This window comes from Pistacia vera, unplaced genomic scaffold (assembly GCF_008641045.1).
Source record: "Pistacia vera cultivar Batoury unplaced genomic scaffold, PisVer_v2 Contig477, whole genome shotgun sequence".
NCBI classification, from domain to species: Eukaryota; Viridiplantae; Streptophyta; class Magnoliopsida; order Sapindales; family Anacardiaceae; genus Pistacia; species Pistacia vera.
This window is the reverse complement of record NW_022196309.1, coordinates 55,810-72,827: the sequence shown is the minus strand read 5'-3', so window position 1 is coordinate 72,827 and position 17,018 is coordinate 55,810. Positions and strand designations below refer to the sequence as shown.

The 17,018-nt window shown below is 33.1% G+C and overlaps 2 protein-coding genes across 2 annotated transcripts; both read left to right on the top strand.

Annotated features, from left to right (window-relative positions):
• The first annotated feature begins 9,373 nt into the window (after positions 1-9,373).
• Positions 9,374-11,733, top strand: LOC116146357 (ribulose bisphosphate carboxylase/oxygenase activase, chloroplastic-like). The gene is made up of 7 exons (XM_031431765.1): positions 9,374-9,593; positions 9,797-9,907; positions 10,053-10,151; positions 10,266-10,376; positions 10,451-10,757; positions 10,851-10,990; positions 11,172-11,733. Exons 1-7 carry the CDS (start codon positions 9,453-9,455, stop codon positions 11,712-11,714), a joined length of 1,452 nt encoding a protein of 483 aa, XP_031287625.1. The 5' UTR covers positions 9,374-9,452; the 3' UTR covers positions 11,715-11,733.
• Positions 11,734-16,187: 4,454 nt separating this feature from the next.
• On the top strand, positions 16,188-16,709 carry LOC116146362 (secreted RxLR effector protein 161-like). Its single transcript, XM_031431767.1, has one exon. It carries the CDS (start codon positions 16,188-16,190, stop codon positions 16,707-16,709), a length of 522 nt encoding a protein of 173 aa, XP_031287627.1.
• The last annotated feature ends 309 nt before the right edge of the window (positions 16,710-17,018 follow it).

Here is a 17,018-nt window from a genome sequence, read left to right as displayed (position 1 = left end):
TACCCAAACCTCAGGGGCGAAATTTTAGTTTCCCTGCAGTATTATTAGTCCAGTGGCATGGCCCTCCTGTTTAGTGGTGGGAGATGCAATGAAACGGCAAGGAAATGGGGCGGAGGCATTGTTTTATTTCTTCACATTCCTAATTTTGAGAAAAAGCTTGAGTGAAGGCCCAAAATGTAAAACCCATTTCACTATCATTAAGTTTGCCTTCAATCAATTCTCGATTATTCTCGATTTAGTTTGTTGTTTTGATTGATCTTTCTTTTTTTCTTTTTTCTTTTTTTTGTAAAATTCGCATTTTTTTAGCATCCAATTTAACTCAATCCGACCAAATTTTTAAACTCACATAGATAAGTCAGTGAATGAATTTGTGTTAATAGTTTGAGTAATGGATTTAACTTACTCTCACCTAACCTTATGATTTGGAGTTTTTAAAATTTTAGGAATTCTCGATAGAAGTAATGGAGAAGATAAAGATCTGAATTACTTAATAAGTCTATCAATCACATCTAATGTTCACTGGCCATTCTTTCGGGAAAAAAAAAAAAAAAAAAAAATGAAAGTAGAAAAGGCAAGGCATCTTTTAGGAAAGAAGATAAAAATTGAAATGCTTAGAGATTGATAGAAAAACTCAATTATATGATTTGTATGATTTTCATTGAAGAAGACGAACTTTATTATAGGAGATCAAATTTCTACTCTACACGAAATATGATTTTGGTATTTTTCCTTTTAGTGGAAAATTACCGTTAGGAATGAAGATTCGGATTTTAAAAAAGTAGGACTACATCAAGAATTTTCGATTTGTTGAGGGGCAATATAGAAGGATATTTTAGGAATTTCACAAAATAAGTTAAATTTTCTTGAACAGACTTGGGGAGGTGACTGTTTTAATTTGAAAACTTTTGGGGTGTAAGGGGAGGGTGTATTATTTGATTGTTATTTGTTACCTCAAAATTATGTGTTAAAAATGTGAACCTTCATTGAGGAATTTCTTGTATGTGAATTAATGAATTCGTGCAACAGAATGACACCAAATGCGAATGGTTTATTCGTTGCTTGTTGGGGATGCAATTTTAAGTCAAGTCAAAAAAGAAACAAGCCAAGACATCTTCTGGGAAAAAAGATAAAACTAGAAAACTAGAAATGCTTTAAAAATTAATGGAAAGAATAATTATAATAACTTTGTTTATAGATTTATATTAGGATGGCTTTCTTTAACATGTAAAGCCAAATTAAACATCTTTTTTAAAGTTGGTAAGATAAAGATTTGATTGCTTAAATCAATTGGTTTCATGGTAAGAGATATAAAGCCTAATCCTATTATCACATGATCCACGTTCCGAAATATAAAATTTACCAGAGAACTTTTTGAGAGTAGTGTAAATCTTGTCTCCCAACTAAGATTTTACACTATTAAATGGATAGAGGTTAAATGTATAGTTCATTAATTCTACTCATAATAACCTGACCAACAACAAATGATTCTATTGAATGATTGAACAAAGCTAGAGACATGCCAAAATGTCCTTAAAAGAAATTAAATCAAGTTTTATAAAATGATAGACTTCGGGACAAAAGGAGAACAAGGGAGCTAGTACTTCGTTATTTATTTTCTATAATCTAGAAACCCCTTGAACTTTTTTTTTGGCAAACCTGATTTTGGAACTAGAACCTATGTAAAATCCTACAATTTTTGAAATATGGAAAACAATGGTCTTTGGCCATGTGTGTGCCGATATTTGAAAAAAAGAGAAATAATGCTCGTTAGTCATGTGTAGGTGCCTATGAGAAGAATCGAATTTCAAGTACTTTGAGAACAGACCATGGGTCTGACTTATCCGACTGTACTTTCGAATGACTAAGGGGGCGGCGCACACTTTTCCGTTATTTTTCTGGAAGATAAAAGCAATTAACTGGGAAAATAATATAAAGCGAGATCATTTTAAGAAGAAAAAAAATTACTTAATCAACCAAAAATGGGGGTGAATAAAATTTACAATTTATTGAAATTGACTTTACTTCACTAATGATCACTTTCTAATTTGATGACCAAAAAATTATTTTATAGACTAAATAAAGTTTTTTTAATGGATTATATTGTGGTAATTTAAATATTTGGCTTAAATTTATAACACAAGTTTAGTTATCAACTCAATGCAATAAAATGATTTAGAAAGTGATGTGATGACACAAGACATAATTTATTTCAACTTCTCTCTCAAGTTCATCGAATCATCGAGAATCTACGACCAATAATTAGTTTTACAAATTTAAGTGAAATATTTAAATTACTACATTGGTTATTTTTAAGAGCAACATTTTTTCTTTATTCAAATTAAGCCACAATTTTAAACACTAGATTAAAAACAATTTGGATTATGAGATTTAATACAATTTGTACCATTAGTATTTTTAATAAAGAGTAAAACTGACCCTGAGGTTTAATTAAACAATAAAAAAAATCTCCCTATCATTAGTGTAGTGTTTATAAGCTAATAAATATTTACTTAACAAAAATCATACAGCCATTATTTTCCAGATGTTTTTGCCTTTATTTATTTATTTATTCATTTTTTGGGGAAAACCTGGTAATTGAATTGAAAAGAATGAAAGAAACAACCTAGAGGATAATTGGTTTGTTTTCTCTTTTGAATGGTTATCACCACTTATTCTTACAAACTGCTAATTGTTGTTAAAACTTTCCAATAGTTGGACTTGTTTATCAAGATTACATTCAAGATTATCACTAACATTTTTTTAATAATATTTGATTGATTTTTTTTTTTTTTTTGAAAGGTTTGTTTGGTACAAAATTTTATAGACGAATGATTAAAGAAGCATAAATTATAGTTCGGAACATAAAGCAAAAGACATACCAGAGTGCTCGTCAAAGAAATTGTATCAATTATTTTTAATAAGGCGGTGAATAGAAAGACTTTAGGGCAAAACGAGACAGAGGATTGCTGCTTTTAAGTATAAGGATTATTATTTACTCATGTGCTTAAGGTCGGCAGCTGACCCACATAGAAAGTAAGGGGGCATAAGCAACCGGCCCGCGCCGACCGAAATAGTTCTAAGGCCCTTCCTTCTCCAAGTTCCTACAAAAAAATTAAATAAGACCTTCGTCTTCTTACGTCCTTACATTGTGCCCCCGTAGTGAAATTAATTCTCTTACTAGTTTTTGTATTTCACCTTTTAATAATATCATATATTCTTAAGTTTTAATTAATTAATTATATATTTTTTATTAATTTCTCTTTTATTTAGTCATTTTATTTAAAAAAAATCATAATTGGAATAAATTATTTCTTACTTTACTTAGAACTAATTATTGAAATCTCAAAGTTACCAAAAAGAAAAAAAAAATTCCATACTTTTCTAGTATAAAATTTTTAATACGATATTTTTATAGTATTGATAAAACAAACAATTATTTTTTTATAATATTAATTAAATACTAAAATTTATATGTTGCCCCTTTCACATAAATTCTAGGCCTGCCTCTTCTCAAGGGAGTGCATCCCTCCAATTGATGAACTCAAAATTCATTGCTCAGAGATCGCGAAATGTTTGAGAACAACTTACATATTTCTGTGGTGATACTACCCAATCAAATATAGCCATGTGTGTTTTAATAAGTCTAATTTGTTTAAACTTAAATTACTATTCTCTCTTTAATTAGTTAAACAAAATATATTATTACCATCTTCACCGCCAGTCACCTATCTTATGATTTTATAATATATTTTGTTTAATTAGTTAAACAAAATGTATTATTTGTCCTTCACTTTCTTTTTTAATATATTTAACCACTAATTTGTTTATTTGTTGAAAGTTACTGCTATATAATCACATATCTTATGATTCTGATTCAAGTGGTTGGTGGTCATGAAATTGTACGGTCATCGTTTTCTATTTCAAATTTTTTAGTATTTGTATTTTTATTTGTTGAATATTACTATAAAGAGTACTACTATCTAATCAAATTTTATGTCACAACTTTATTTTGCAAGTCATGACAAGAGCAACATTTGTGGTGAGCGATGTGCTTCAAAAAGGGGAGCGCAAGAGGCACACAAATTGGTCGGGAGTTGGAGCTATTAAGAACTCAATATGAATTAAAAACCAATTTACATGTTAGAACTCATTGCAGTCTAACAAGTTTTTTGAACCAACTAAAGAAGAGTTGGCTTAGTTAAAATCTGTTAATGATTTCTAGTGTGTAAAGTCATTAATAGTTCTGTTAATTTTACATTACAATAGCAAAAGTGGGCGTTAGAAGCTGTTAGCTTAGCTTACTCACTAAGCTTGCTTACAACCTGTTTGTATAAAAGGGAAATCATTTGGAATTAATTCAATAAAGTAATGAATGAATCTCTCACATACGATAGCAGATGAATTGTATGGACATCTTCCAGGAAAAAGAGATGAGCTTGTGCATCAACGCTTTAATTTATTTGGAATTAAAATGTTTAAATATAAATCAAGAGAGTTATCCCCATTTCCAAACATTGTTCCAATATCATTTAGTTTGTTATTTTATAACTCCAACCTTGATACACTATATCTACTCAATAATAAAACCCTAAAATCTATGAAATCCTCTTTAATTCCTTCCTTGTCCTTCATTATCATTCTCAAACACATGTAGGGGTAGTCTCAAGTGTGAAAGAGAGAAAGTTAATTAAATCGTAACTGAAGTTAAAGTTAAGTTTGTTTATAGATTTGCACACGCTTAATCAAGGAATGAGAAAAAATGTATGAACTCTCTAAGAAATTACATGGGAAAACTCGTTGTCAAGCTCAAAAGGCCAACAAAGGTACATGAAATTATAGAGAAGAAATCAATTAAAGATGGTCTTTTAATAGTTGTGTGAAAGAAACAACTCAGATTAAAGTAGGATTGGTTGGGAAGTTTAATTTCGCTAAAGTGAGAAAAAATGACTATAAAGTGAGTCCAATCATGTACTGTTTAATAAAATAGGAAAGGGCAAGGCAACTTGCGGGAAAAAACAATGAAAGTAGAAATAAAGGATAATAATTATGACACGGTTCCGTTGATCACAAGCGCACAAGCGTGGCATAAATAAAATCGTTGGAGAGCGTGAAAAGTAAAGTAATCGGAAGTTGTGAAACTTCAAAGAATGTTTAATTATTATATTTTGATATAATATTTAAAAATTTATTATAACAAAAAAATTAAAATAATACTAAAAAGGCATAATGCAAAGGATTTGTCAAAATTGGAGCTATATAAAATTAATCAGGGTATATATATATATATATAAAATTGGCCGTCGCTGATGGCCAAAGATGGCCTTTTCCAGCCGTCAAAAGCCACAACCAGCCTTAGATCTGGCCTTTTCCGGCCAGATCCGTAGTGGATCTGACCGGAAAATGTCATAACGACGCGTTACGACACAGATCCAACTGGTCTGTGTCGTAACGCAATTTTTCGGCCAGATTCCGACGGTGGTGGCCGAAATATTGCACTGTAGGTGGTAGGGGTGTTTTTGTTATTTTACAATATTTTAATATATTTGGGTGTTTATTAAATTAGCAAACTTTGAGGTTTTTTCATAAATTTTTAAATTTTATCTCATAATACTCATCTATCCAACTATCCAATACTATCCCTAAAATCCTATTCAAAATAATAAACCAAACGCACCCTTAGCTTTTTACTTATATCTTACAAACAGGTATAAGTTAAAAAAAAAAAATAATAATCCTATAGCATTTTAATTTACTAAAATGAGTTACATGAAGATTTAAGAAACTCATTCATGGGTAGCCTAGTGGTAACGGCGAATCAAAGGGATTGTGCATAGTTAACCTACAGTCCTAAGTTCAATTGCTTACTATGGGTAATATCTTTGTCCATGATTTACTTAGAGGGCCACAACGGGAGATTGCTATGGAATAACTCTTCATGAGAATTAGTTAAAGTGCACATAAGCTACCCCGAACACTCCGTTTCAAAAAATAAAAAAAGATTTAGGAACAAAAAATAAACAGACCCTACGTTTAAGAGTCGTGATAAAATTAATAAAATAGGATAATTATAAGCAGAGGAGAAAATTTTAGAATACAAGATGGCAGCACATCAAGTAAAAATAAATAAAATCACTTAATCATCTTTTGTTGCATCAATTTGAATGACAAAGTTTGTAAGTGCTATATTATTCATTTTTTTAATATTTTTTAAAACTATTTTATGTTCGATGAAATGGATAGTATTATTAAAATTTATACTTACATGGCATAANTACAATCTCATCAAATATGAATGGCTCATTAGTTGCTTGTTAGGAATGCAATTATAGGTCTGGTAAAAAAGGAAAGCAAAAAAAAGGCAGGCAACTTCGAGGAAAAGAGATGGAAATAAAATAGAAAAAGGCAGGCAACTTCGGGGAAAAGATGAAAAAAATAAAATAGAAGAAGGCACAGCAATCAACCAAAGACTTGCAGAATGCAGATCGTGGAATATAAACTCATTTAATGCTCAGTAGTCAACATCAATCGTTGTGTAAAATCAATGTTTTCCAGCTCTGCTTCTCACAAGTACTCAGAAAAAATTAACTGGTTGCATAACACTTATACCAATGTTTTCAGCCTTTTCTCTCGAGTTATCAGAAATCAATTACTCCCTCCTCACGATTCAAGTTTCTACATAATTTTACTTGCGCACAACGTTTTCAATTTTGCAGTTTGTTTATCCCGTTGCACACGGGTTATTTAAATAATTTAATAAATATATGAAAAATGTTACAGTTATCGACTGGTGTGTATCAATTTTGTGCACCGAATGACGTGACAAAATTCTGACCGTTTATTAATATTAATTGATAATAAATAAACGGTCATAATTGTGTCACGTCATTCGATACACAAAATCGGTACACATCAGTCGGTAACTGTAGCATTACTCTAAATATATTGCCGGAATAAAGGAGATTGAGAAGAAGAGATAAGATAAAGAGAGGGATAGAAGATGTAGGTCATAACAAAAAAATGTAAAAAATAAAGATGTGGGACAAAGATAAAACAATATCATTTAATTTGAAAAAAATTTACGCTTGATATTTAAAAAAAAAAAACTGAGGGAGTATATGGTAAAACTACCATCAATCAACTAACTTTTTTGAATGTTTTCTAAAGTTGTACGGTAGTCAGAAATTCACTAATGTAAGGTAGCATCGATTAATTAACTCTTTTAAATTTTCTATAAATTTGTACGGTAATCAGAAATCAATTAATAGTAAGGTCCCATCATCAACTAATTCTTTTGCATTTTCTTTATATTTGTACGGTAATCAGAAATCAATTAATGGTAAGGTACCATCAATCAACTAACTACTTTAAATTTGTGTGATAGTTTTGGACCTATCTATTCTAAAAGGGTATTACTCAGTAAATCCCATATATTTAAAAAAATAACATGATGCGCTAGCTAGTTTGGAAAATGCAACCTTAGCCCTCATTTAGTAAAAATCATTAATAAAATTTATTACGGTTTTATTATAACCAGAAAATACCTATTTACTTAACTCTTGACCCTTAAATCCATCAAGTATTTGACCTTTGCATGACGGTTGCCAATACTAATCTCTAAGGGCGGGTAAGGATTTAGGGTAAAACTGGAATCGACAAGTATAGAGATTTTGGTTTCGATTCCTACCTAGAACTGACCCTCACAAGGTCGATTCCAGTTCTCAAAAAATTGGAATTGGAAACTAGGACTAAATTAAAATTTTAAAAAATATGGGGACAATTTTGATATTTTTATGATTAAGTTGAATATTTGGAGCTATATTTGGAAATTTCACCGGACATATTTCCTATTTGGACCGAAATTTTTAAATTTCTATTTGACAACATTTGTGATGAGCATGTGCGGTCAATTGGTTAAGCGAAGTATTAGTGTGGGATGTGCTTCGAAAGGGGAGTGCAATAGGCAATAAGGAGTTTTTTTTCAGATTTAATTATTAAAAAGGGACTTGGACTTGGACAGCCCTGCACATATTGGTTTGGAGTTGGAACTATTAATTTCCTAATGAGTCCATGGCAAAAGGAAACCAGTTAACCTCGACCCAATGAATGGTGCGATGTGCAAGCTTAACCTCACTAATGGTGATATTGGAGTGCTGCACGAAATGTTATGCTGTGTTGAAACTCTGGGCCTGTGACAGTCAAACATTTGAGTTGATCCTCATTTGTTAAACAATTTAGCAAATTGATTCAATTCAAATTAAAAAAAAAAAAAATTTACTGGAATTGACGATACGTTATAATATATGTGAGAGATTGAGTTTTGTGTTAAAAGTTAAAATCATTATGAGAATTAGTTAAGGTACACATAAGCTAGCCTGAACACCTTTATTATGAAAAGTAAAAAAAGATTTAAGAACAAAAAATAAACAGACCCTATGTTTGAGAGTCGTGATAAAATTATTAAAATGTTACGCAAAAAAAAAAAAAAAAATTTAAGAACAAAAAATAAACAGACCCTATATTAGGGAGTCGTGATAAAATTATTAAAATAGGATAATTATAAGTAGAGGAGAAAAATTTAGAATACAACATGGTACCATATCAAATAAAAATAAATAAAATCACTCAATCATCTTTTATCGCATCAATTTGAATGAAAAAGTTTATAAAAAAAAGTTTGTAAATGCAGTATTATTCATTTTTTTTTTAAACCATTTTATGTTTGATGAGATGGATAGTATTACTAAAATTTATACTTACATGGCATAAATATGCATTGGCTTAAAATATATATCAACTCTTTTTGAAAATATATAAATAAATTGTAATTAATTTCTATGTCAAGTGGACCCTGATGTAAGCTATGGAATAGACAATGTTCAAGACAGCCCTTTCGCAGAACGTGAAGCCGTTAATATATATATATAAAGAGTAATGTTACAGTCACTGAAGTAGTGCATCGAATTTATGCACCAAATGACGTGACAAAATCTTGACCGTTGATTAATTTTAACTTAATATTAATCAACGGTCAGGATTTTACCACGCATTTGATACATAAAATCGGTGTATAACCTTCGGTGGCTATATCATTTCCGATATAAAAATACCTTGGCATACAAGCGCTCCTTTTCTGAAAGGAAAAAGAAAGCTGCATTAGGTGGATTCATCTTTCCTTAACATACTACAAAAAATTAGTCAAGTCAATCAAGAAGAAGTACCTGAAAGCTAAGGAACCTTCATTGAAGACTCTAAATTAAAATTTTCCATGCTGACGTTTAACGTGTTACGCGATAAAATTAAGCAAAATAAATGAGCACACCAGATGCTTATAAAAAGGGAACCATACTTCATTTCATTAAGTGAACATTCCAAATCTCTCTTTGTTCTTGCTTTGTTTTATTTTGTTCTTTTTTATCTCCTTAATTAATCATCAACAGAGATCACAAATAGACATGGAGAATGGTCATGTTAAACAATCATCAGGATCTGAGAAACGTATAACCATTCATGACTGTGCTCTGTCGGGGGATATTGATCGGTTTCAGAAGCTACTTCAAGATAATCCATCTCTTCTCAAAGAAAGAAATGCATTTGTAAGATTAATTTTTTTTTTTAGGCAATGAATACATATCCTTTTTGAAAGAATTAGTTTTTCTATGTTGGTTCTTTAGAGGGTTTTGGACAAATTAAGAAGGGAACAATAATTAAGTTGCTTTGCAAATTAATTAATTTAAAGTACAATTAAGCTGACTGTGTTTATCTTCCAATTTATGTATTCATTTTTGTTGAAATGCAGATGTCGGGGACTCCCCTTCATGTTTCTGCTAGTAACAACAAGACAGAAATAGTGAAATTTCTGCTTGAATGGAAAGGAGATGATAAAGTTGACTTGGAAGTGACAAATATGGTATGTGTTCTTTATAAATTTTCCAGAGAGAAATCTAAGCAATATAAAGCGAAAAATATGCTAATAAAAAAATGATTGCTTAATTAGAAAAAAGGAAAAAACATCTGTTACATATATTGGATTTTTGATCTGTTGAGTTTTGCAGTATGGAGAAACTCCATTGCATGTAGCAGCCAAGAATGGGTGCAATGAAGCTGCACGATTACTTCTTGCTCATGGTGCTCCTGTTGAAGCCAAATCTAAGGTGCTTTCTAATTGTACTACCTTATATTCCCCATTCATTAGTACTTATTTTTTTCCTGTAAAATGTGATAGTGATATTAATTTTATTCAATTTTTTCCCCATTTTTATATGCAGTATGGAGTGACACCCCTAATGCTTTCTGTTTTTCACTCAAGTCGAACTGAAGACTGTTCAATTGTCGAGACATTGCTCGAGAACAATGCTGATTGTGATGCTACAGATGATGTATGTATTTTGTATTCTAAAATATAAATGTATTTCTTGCTAAATAGCAGTAATTTAAGTAACTTTGAATGCAGGAGGGTATTAATCCTGTAGATCATCTTTCAAAAATCCAAGAAAGTGGGAAGTTGCATGATTTATTACACTCTCACCAAGAAGAGCAACGAAAGAAAAGGTTACTTGAAGCATGCAGCAAGCAAAAAGAAAGGATGGATGCCCTCGAAAAAGAGCTATCAAATATTGTGGGTCTGGATGAACTCAAGAAGCAGCTTCGGAAATGGGCAAAGGGCATTGTTTTGTATGAGAGGCGCAAGGCCGTTGGACTGAAAATCGGCACTGCTGGAAGACTTCCTCACATGGCATTTCTGGGAAATCCTGGAACAGGTAAAATTGCTGCTTACTTTATCAGTTTAAATTGCTGCTAGAATATTTTGTTTACTCAAATTTCAAACTGAATGAATTTTTCATATTGGATAGGTAAGACTATGGTGGCTCGAATCCTTGGAAGACTACTCCATAGTGTGGGAATTTTGCAAACTGATAATGTAAAAGAAGTTCAACGGACAGATTTAGTTGGTCGATATATTGGTCATACTGGATTTCAGACTAGGAAGAAGGCACACCACTTTGCTTTCCATATCATATGGTCGACATTGCAAGAAATTTATAATGAATATAATTTGATGGACTTGTATCCTCTCTTTACCTTTTATATTTCATAATGCATAATATCTTCCAAACATATATTAGATTGGATGGTTTATTTTAACAAAAATAAAAAAATAATTTCATGCACAGATCGAAGAAGCTAAGGGAGGTATTCTTTTTGTGGATGAAGCATATCGACTAATGCCCGAGGAGAGAAGTGGTCGTGACTTTGGGTTAGAAGCCTTAGAAGAGATCATGTCTTGTATGGATGATGGAAAAGTTTTAGTCATATTTGCTGGCTACAATGAAGCAATGCAACGTGTAATATCTTCTAATGAAGGTTTCAGCAGAAGGGTTACTAACATTTTTAATTTTAATGATCTGAGCTGTGAAGAATTAGCTAATGTTCTCCATATCAAGATGAAAAATCAAGCGAAGGATAGCGTGTTACATGGGTTTAAATTGCATTCTTCTTGTACTATAGATGCCATTGCAGAGTTAATAAAGACAGAAACAATAAAAACGCAACGTATGAAAATGAATGGAGGTTTAGTGGATATAATGTTAAATAATGCTAAGGGGAATCTTGATCTTAGGCTTAGTGATGATTGTGCAGACAGGGATGAATTGCTTACCATCACATTAGAGGATTTTCAAGTAGCTATGGAGTTTTTACCTGATTGCCCGGCATAAAACAATTTATTTTACAAAAAATTACATCCAGCGTTTGAGTGTTAGGAACTTTTTATTTGTATTTGAAATAACTATTTGAAGTATTTGAAATAACTATTTGAAGTATTTGGGATGATGGAATTAATCTGTATTCTTTCTTTGTCATTCCTATCTTTATTACTTACTATTGTTTTACTTTTTTTTTTTTTACTTTTTTTTAATTTTTTAATTTTTTTTATACGTTTAAGAAATCCTTGAAATTGAAGTGAATAATGGCTGATGCTTGTAATTATCAAGAGCAAGTTGCAGAATGATTCAGTTGTTGATGATGAAGCACTGTAATTTGTGCGAACTCAGAGCACATAATATAAACACATTATGTCAAACAGAATAAGTCAAGCAAGTCTTGCCACGGTCACGAGTTCACACCTCAAATACAATACATTCTACTTATAAATTGTTATACCTTGATGAGGACTGTTTTACCTAAATATAATTAAGTATTTAACATCACTGTGATGATGATGTGGCTTGTGTATGCCACGGTGGAGTCAGCATCAGTCAAAGAAATCAACTTCAACATTAAACCAATATGGCAACGTTTCAGCTATCAGACTTAAGTGCCTTATCTGGCACCCGAATTCCAGTTTGTTGTAACAGAATGCACAGCTCACCTCACGCTCTCTCTAGTTCCTTCTCAGCCCTAGCAACAGAAGATTCTACTGCTCCTGTTCTCTAACAAACTGCTGATTATACTAGACAGTTGGAGGATGATCAATGGAGTCCTGATCTGTATAAAATCAAATCTATTATGCTGAAGAAAAGCAGAGTTTTCAGAGGGATATTTCGGGTGTGTTCTTTCTTGTTTTTCCTGGTTGTATACTCTTTGTAATCTTGGTTTCCTTGAATAATAAAATACCCTATAGTGTGCCTTGAAGAGTGGATGTAGGCTACCTTAGCCGAACCACTATAAATCCCCTGTGTCAATTTTCTTTTCTGTTATTTCATGCTTTTCTTAATCTCTTATTTGATTGCTTGTTGATTGATAGGATTGTGTTAGCTCATTGATTGATTTGATCAGTATAGCTGAAAGCCCTAATTAGTTACTACAAATTGGTATCAGAGCCTAGTTCGAATCTTAATTAGGGTTATCTAAGTTTTATTTTCTGTCGTTGTTAATCTTGTTCCAAAATCATTTCCACTAAATTTGAACTCGAAAAGTTTACAGGGGACAATGAGTTTGGACTCTGGAAGATGAAAATGGAAGCTGTGTTGATTAAAGAAGGACTAGCATTAGCTTTGAAAGGCGAATCTGAGCTGCCTGACACCATGATTGAAGCGAATAAGCAGGATGTGCTCAACAAAGCTAAGAGCTCCTTAATCCTAGGACTAGGTGACAAAGTCCTGCGAGAAGTGAAGAAGGAGAAAACTGCTGCTGAGATCTGGAACAGGTTAGACTCCCTGTATCAATCTAAAGCTGTTCCTAATAGATTGTATTTAAAACAAAGTCTGTTTGGTTTTAAAATGGATGAGCAAAAATCTTTAAAAGACAATAAGGATGATTTTCTGAAACTTATATAGGATTTAGAAAGTATATCAGTAGAGATTGGTAATGAAGATCAAGCTGTAATTCTTCTAAATTCCCTACCAAAAACTTACTCCAATTTTGTAGAAACATTAAAATATGGTAGGCAATCACTAAAACTAGAAGAGGTTGTAGAAGCAATGACAGCTAAGGATAGAGAGAACAGAATGACATTAGGCAGTGATGGGGAAGGTCTCATGGTAAGGGGTAGATCAGAGAAGAGAAACTGGAAAAAAGGGGGGCAAAATAGGAATAGGTCTAAGTCCAAAACTGGGAAGTGGAAGTGCTTCTTCTGTCACAAAGAAGGGCATCTTAGGAGGGACCGTCCTGAGAGGAAAAATAAGAAGAAACATGGAAAAGAAGAAGAAGAGGGCAGTGCTAGTATTGTGTCTGAAGGTTATGAAAGTTCAGAAGTTTTAGTCATCTCTGAAAGTAAAAACAGTGAAGAATGGATCTTAGACACAGGATGTACCTACCACATGACACCAAATAGGGAGTGGTTTAGCTCTTTTCAAACTATAGATGGTGGAAAGGTTGTGATGGGAAATAATGCAGTATATGGCATTAAAGGCATAGGTACTATTAAGTTGAGCCTTCACAATGGCCTAACCAAAACTCTCACCGATGTAAGATACATCCCTGACCTTAAGAGGAATCTAATATCACTAGGTACCCTAGACTCAATAGGACTAAGTTACAAAGCTTCAAGTGGAAGTCTTATTATAATGAAAGGATCATTAATAGTGATGAAAGGTGAAAAGAAAAATGGTCTCTATGTGTTAAAGGGTAGGACAAATTATGGCATAGCTACTGTAGGGTCTCTAGTAACACAGGATAAAACCTCACTGTGGCATCAAAGGTTGGCACATGTTAGTGAAAGAGGGTTAGATGAGTTGAGTAAACAGAACCTGTTAGGAGGGGATCAAACTGGAAATTTAACCTTCTGTGAACACTGTATTTTTTGCAAAATGTGCAGGGTAAAATTTGGATCTTGTAAGCATTACTCAAGCTCACCACTTGAGTATGTTCACTCAGATGTATGGGGACTAGCTAGACACTACTCACTAGGGGGCTGTAGGTATTTCATTAGTTTTATGGATGATTATTCTAGGCATGTCTGGATATATTTTCTGAAGACTAAGGATGAGGCATTTCTTAGGTTTAAGGAATGGAAAATAATGGTTGAAACTCAATCTGGGAAGAAACTTAAAAGGCTTAGGACGGATAATGGTCTTGAGTTTGTGAATGATGAATTCAATAGTTTCTGTAAAAACCATGGAATTGTTAGGCATAAAACTGTTAGAAATACCCCACAGTAGAATGGCCTCTGTGAAAGAATGAATAGGACCATCCTAGACAAAGTTAGGAGCATCCTGTCAAACTCTAAGCTACCTGTAAAATTCTGGGCAGAAGGTGCACATACTATGGTGTATTTGATTAATAGAACCCCTTCATCTGTCATAGTTTTCAAGGTGCCCTTAGAAAAATGGACTGGACATCCAATAAAGCTGGACAACTTAAGAGTTTTCGAGTGTCTATCTTATGTTCATGTAAAGGATGACAAGCTAAAACCTATAGCTGTAAAGTGCCTGTTTCTTGGATATCCAAAGGGAGTAAAAGGTTACAAGTTCTGGAATCTAGAAACCAAGAACTGTATAATCAGTAGGGATGTGGTTTTTAGGCAAGAGGTCCTTCCTAAACTAGAATGTGAACCTGGAAAATCAGCTGATAGTGACTCAGGATCAAAATCAGTTGATAGTGACTTAGGATTAGATCTTTTAGAACTGGAAATTCAGGATGTAGTTACTAATCATCAAGGTGGAGTTGATGAGACAGAGGAGAATCCTGAAAATCCTAATACAGATGAATTGGATGAGCCAGAAGACCAAAAAGAACTAGAACTAGACTTGACAAACTATCAGCTAGCTAGGAATAGAATCAGGAGAGCCATTAAACCTCCTAATAGATTAGGATATGCTGACCTGGTAGCTTATGCACTTCAAGTAGAACAGTAATTGAATGATGAGCCAAAAACATTTCAGGAAGCAATTCTAGGACCTGATAAAACTGAGTGGAAAAGGGCCATCGAGAATGAACTTAGTTCCTTAATGAAAAACAATACCTGGACCCTAGTTGATAAACCAGAAAACTGCAGGGTGGTTAAGTGCAAGTGGATTTTCAAAAGGAAACCAGGTCTAACCTCAAAAGATCCACCTAGGTATAAGGCTAGACTGGTTGCAAAGGGATTTACTCAAGTGGAAGGCATAGACTACAATGAAATATGCTCCCCAGTTGTAAAGCATGCATCAATCAGAATTCTGATTTCTCTGGTTGTACAGTTCAATCTGGAACTGAAGCAACTGGATGTAAAAACAACCTTTTTACATGGTGACTTGGAAGAGAATATTTTGATGGAGCAGCCAGAGGGATATTCAGGACCAGCAGGTAAAGTTTGTCTTCTAAGAAAATCTCTTTATGGCCTAAAACAATCACCACGACAGTGGTACAAGAAATTTGATTCTTTTATTATTGAAATTGGTTTTAAGAGATGTCAATTTGATAGCCGTTTTTATTTTAAAAGAAATTATGATTTGACTTATACTTACTTGTTGCTTTATGTGGATGACATGTTGGTTGCTTGCCATGACAAAACTGAGATTATTCAATTGAAGAAAATTCTCAATACCAAGTTTGAAATGAAGGAGCTGGGTCAGGCTCAAAAGATTTTTGGTATTACCATTATAAGAGACAGAATGCAGGGAAGATTGAGGCTAGTTCAAGAAGAATATACAGAGAAAATTCTGCAGAAATTCAATATGCAGAATGCTAAGGCTGTCCAAACTCCCCTAGGGCAGCACATAAAGCTTTCTCACGATTAGTGCCCGAAAACAGAAGAAGAGCAAAAGGAAATGTCCACCATTCCATATGCAAATGCCCTGGGTAGCCTCATGTACCTAATGGTTTGTACTAGGCCAGATCTGGCATCCTTTGTGAGTTTAGTAAGTAGATTCATGAGCAATCCGGAAAGACTTCATTGGTCTGCACTTAAATGGATTCTGAGATATTTACAAGGATCAAAATCTGTGGGCATAGTTTTTAGTAAGAACAAGGAAGAAAAATACTGCATTAGAGGTTATGTTGATGCTGATTATGCAGGGGACTTTGATAAGAGAAAGTCCACTTCAGGATTTGTTTTTACACTGTGGGGAAATATGATTAGCTGGAAATCAAAGCTTCAACAAATGGTTACTCTCTCATCAACGGAATCTGAATATGTAGCTTTGACAGAAGCATCAAAGGAAGCAGTATGGCTCAAGGGTTTTGTGAATGAACTGGAGCTGGAACAGAAAATTGTGGAGATCAAAAGTGACAATCAGAGTGCAATATATCTGTCAAGAACCAAGTCTTCCACGAGAGGACGAAACACATAAATGTTAAAATGCATTTCATCAGAGAATTGATTGAAAAAGGAGAAGTCAAGATTGAGAAGACAAGAGGCACTCACAACCCTGCTGACATGCTCACCAAACCAGTCACTAAGATAAGCATAGGCTCTGTATGAGCCTATTACATGTTCAAGCATAATTCAGCTTTGCCAAGGCCACTTAGGGTGTCAATTCACAAGCCAAGGTGGAGAATTGTGATGATGATGTGGCTTGTGTATGCCACGGTGGAGTCAGCATCAATCAAAGAAATCAACTTCAACATTAAACCAATATGACAGTGTTTCAGCTATCAGA

What these genes read in the sequence shown, in the direction of transcription:
- LOC116146357 (XM_031431765.1), top strand. Translation starts at nt 9,453, where the DNA reads ATGGAGAATGGTCATGTTAAACAATCATCAGGATCTGAGAAACGTATA. An exon ending in TCAAAGAAAGAAATGCATTT is followed by an intron (nt 9,594 to 9,796) that starts GTAAGATTAATT and finishes GTTGAAATGCAG; the next exon opens with ATGTCGGGGACTCCCCTTCA. An exon ending in ACTTGGAAGTGACAAATATG is followed by an intron (nt 9,908 to 10,052) that starts GTATGTGTTCTT and finishes TGAGTTTTGCAG; the next exon opens with TATGGAGAAACTCCATTGCA.
- LOC116146362 (XM_031431767.1), top strand. Translation starts at nt 16,188, where the DNA reads ATGTCCACCATTCCATATGCAAATGCCCTGGGTAGCCTCATGTACCTA.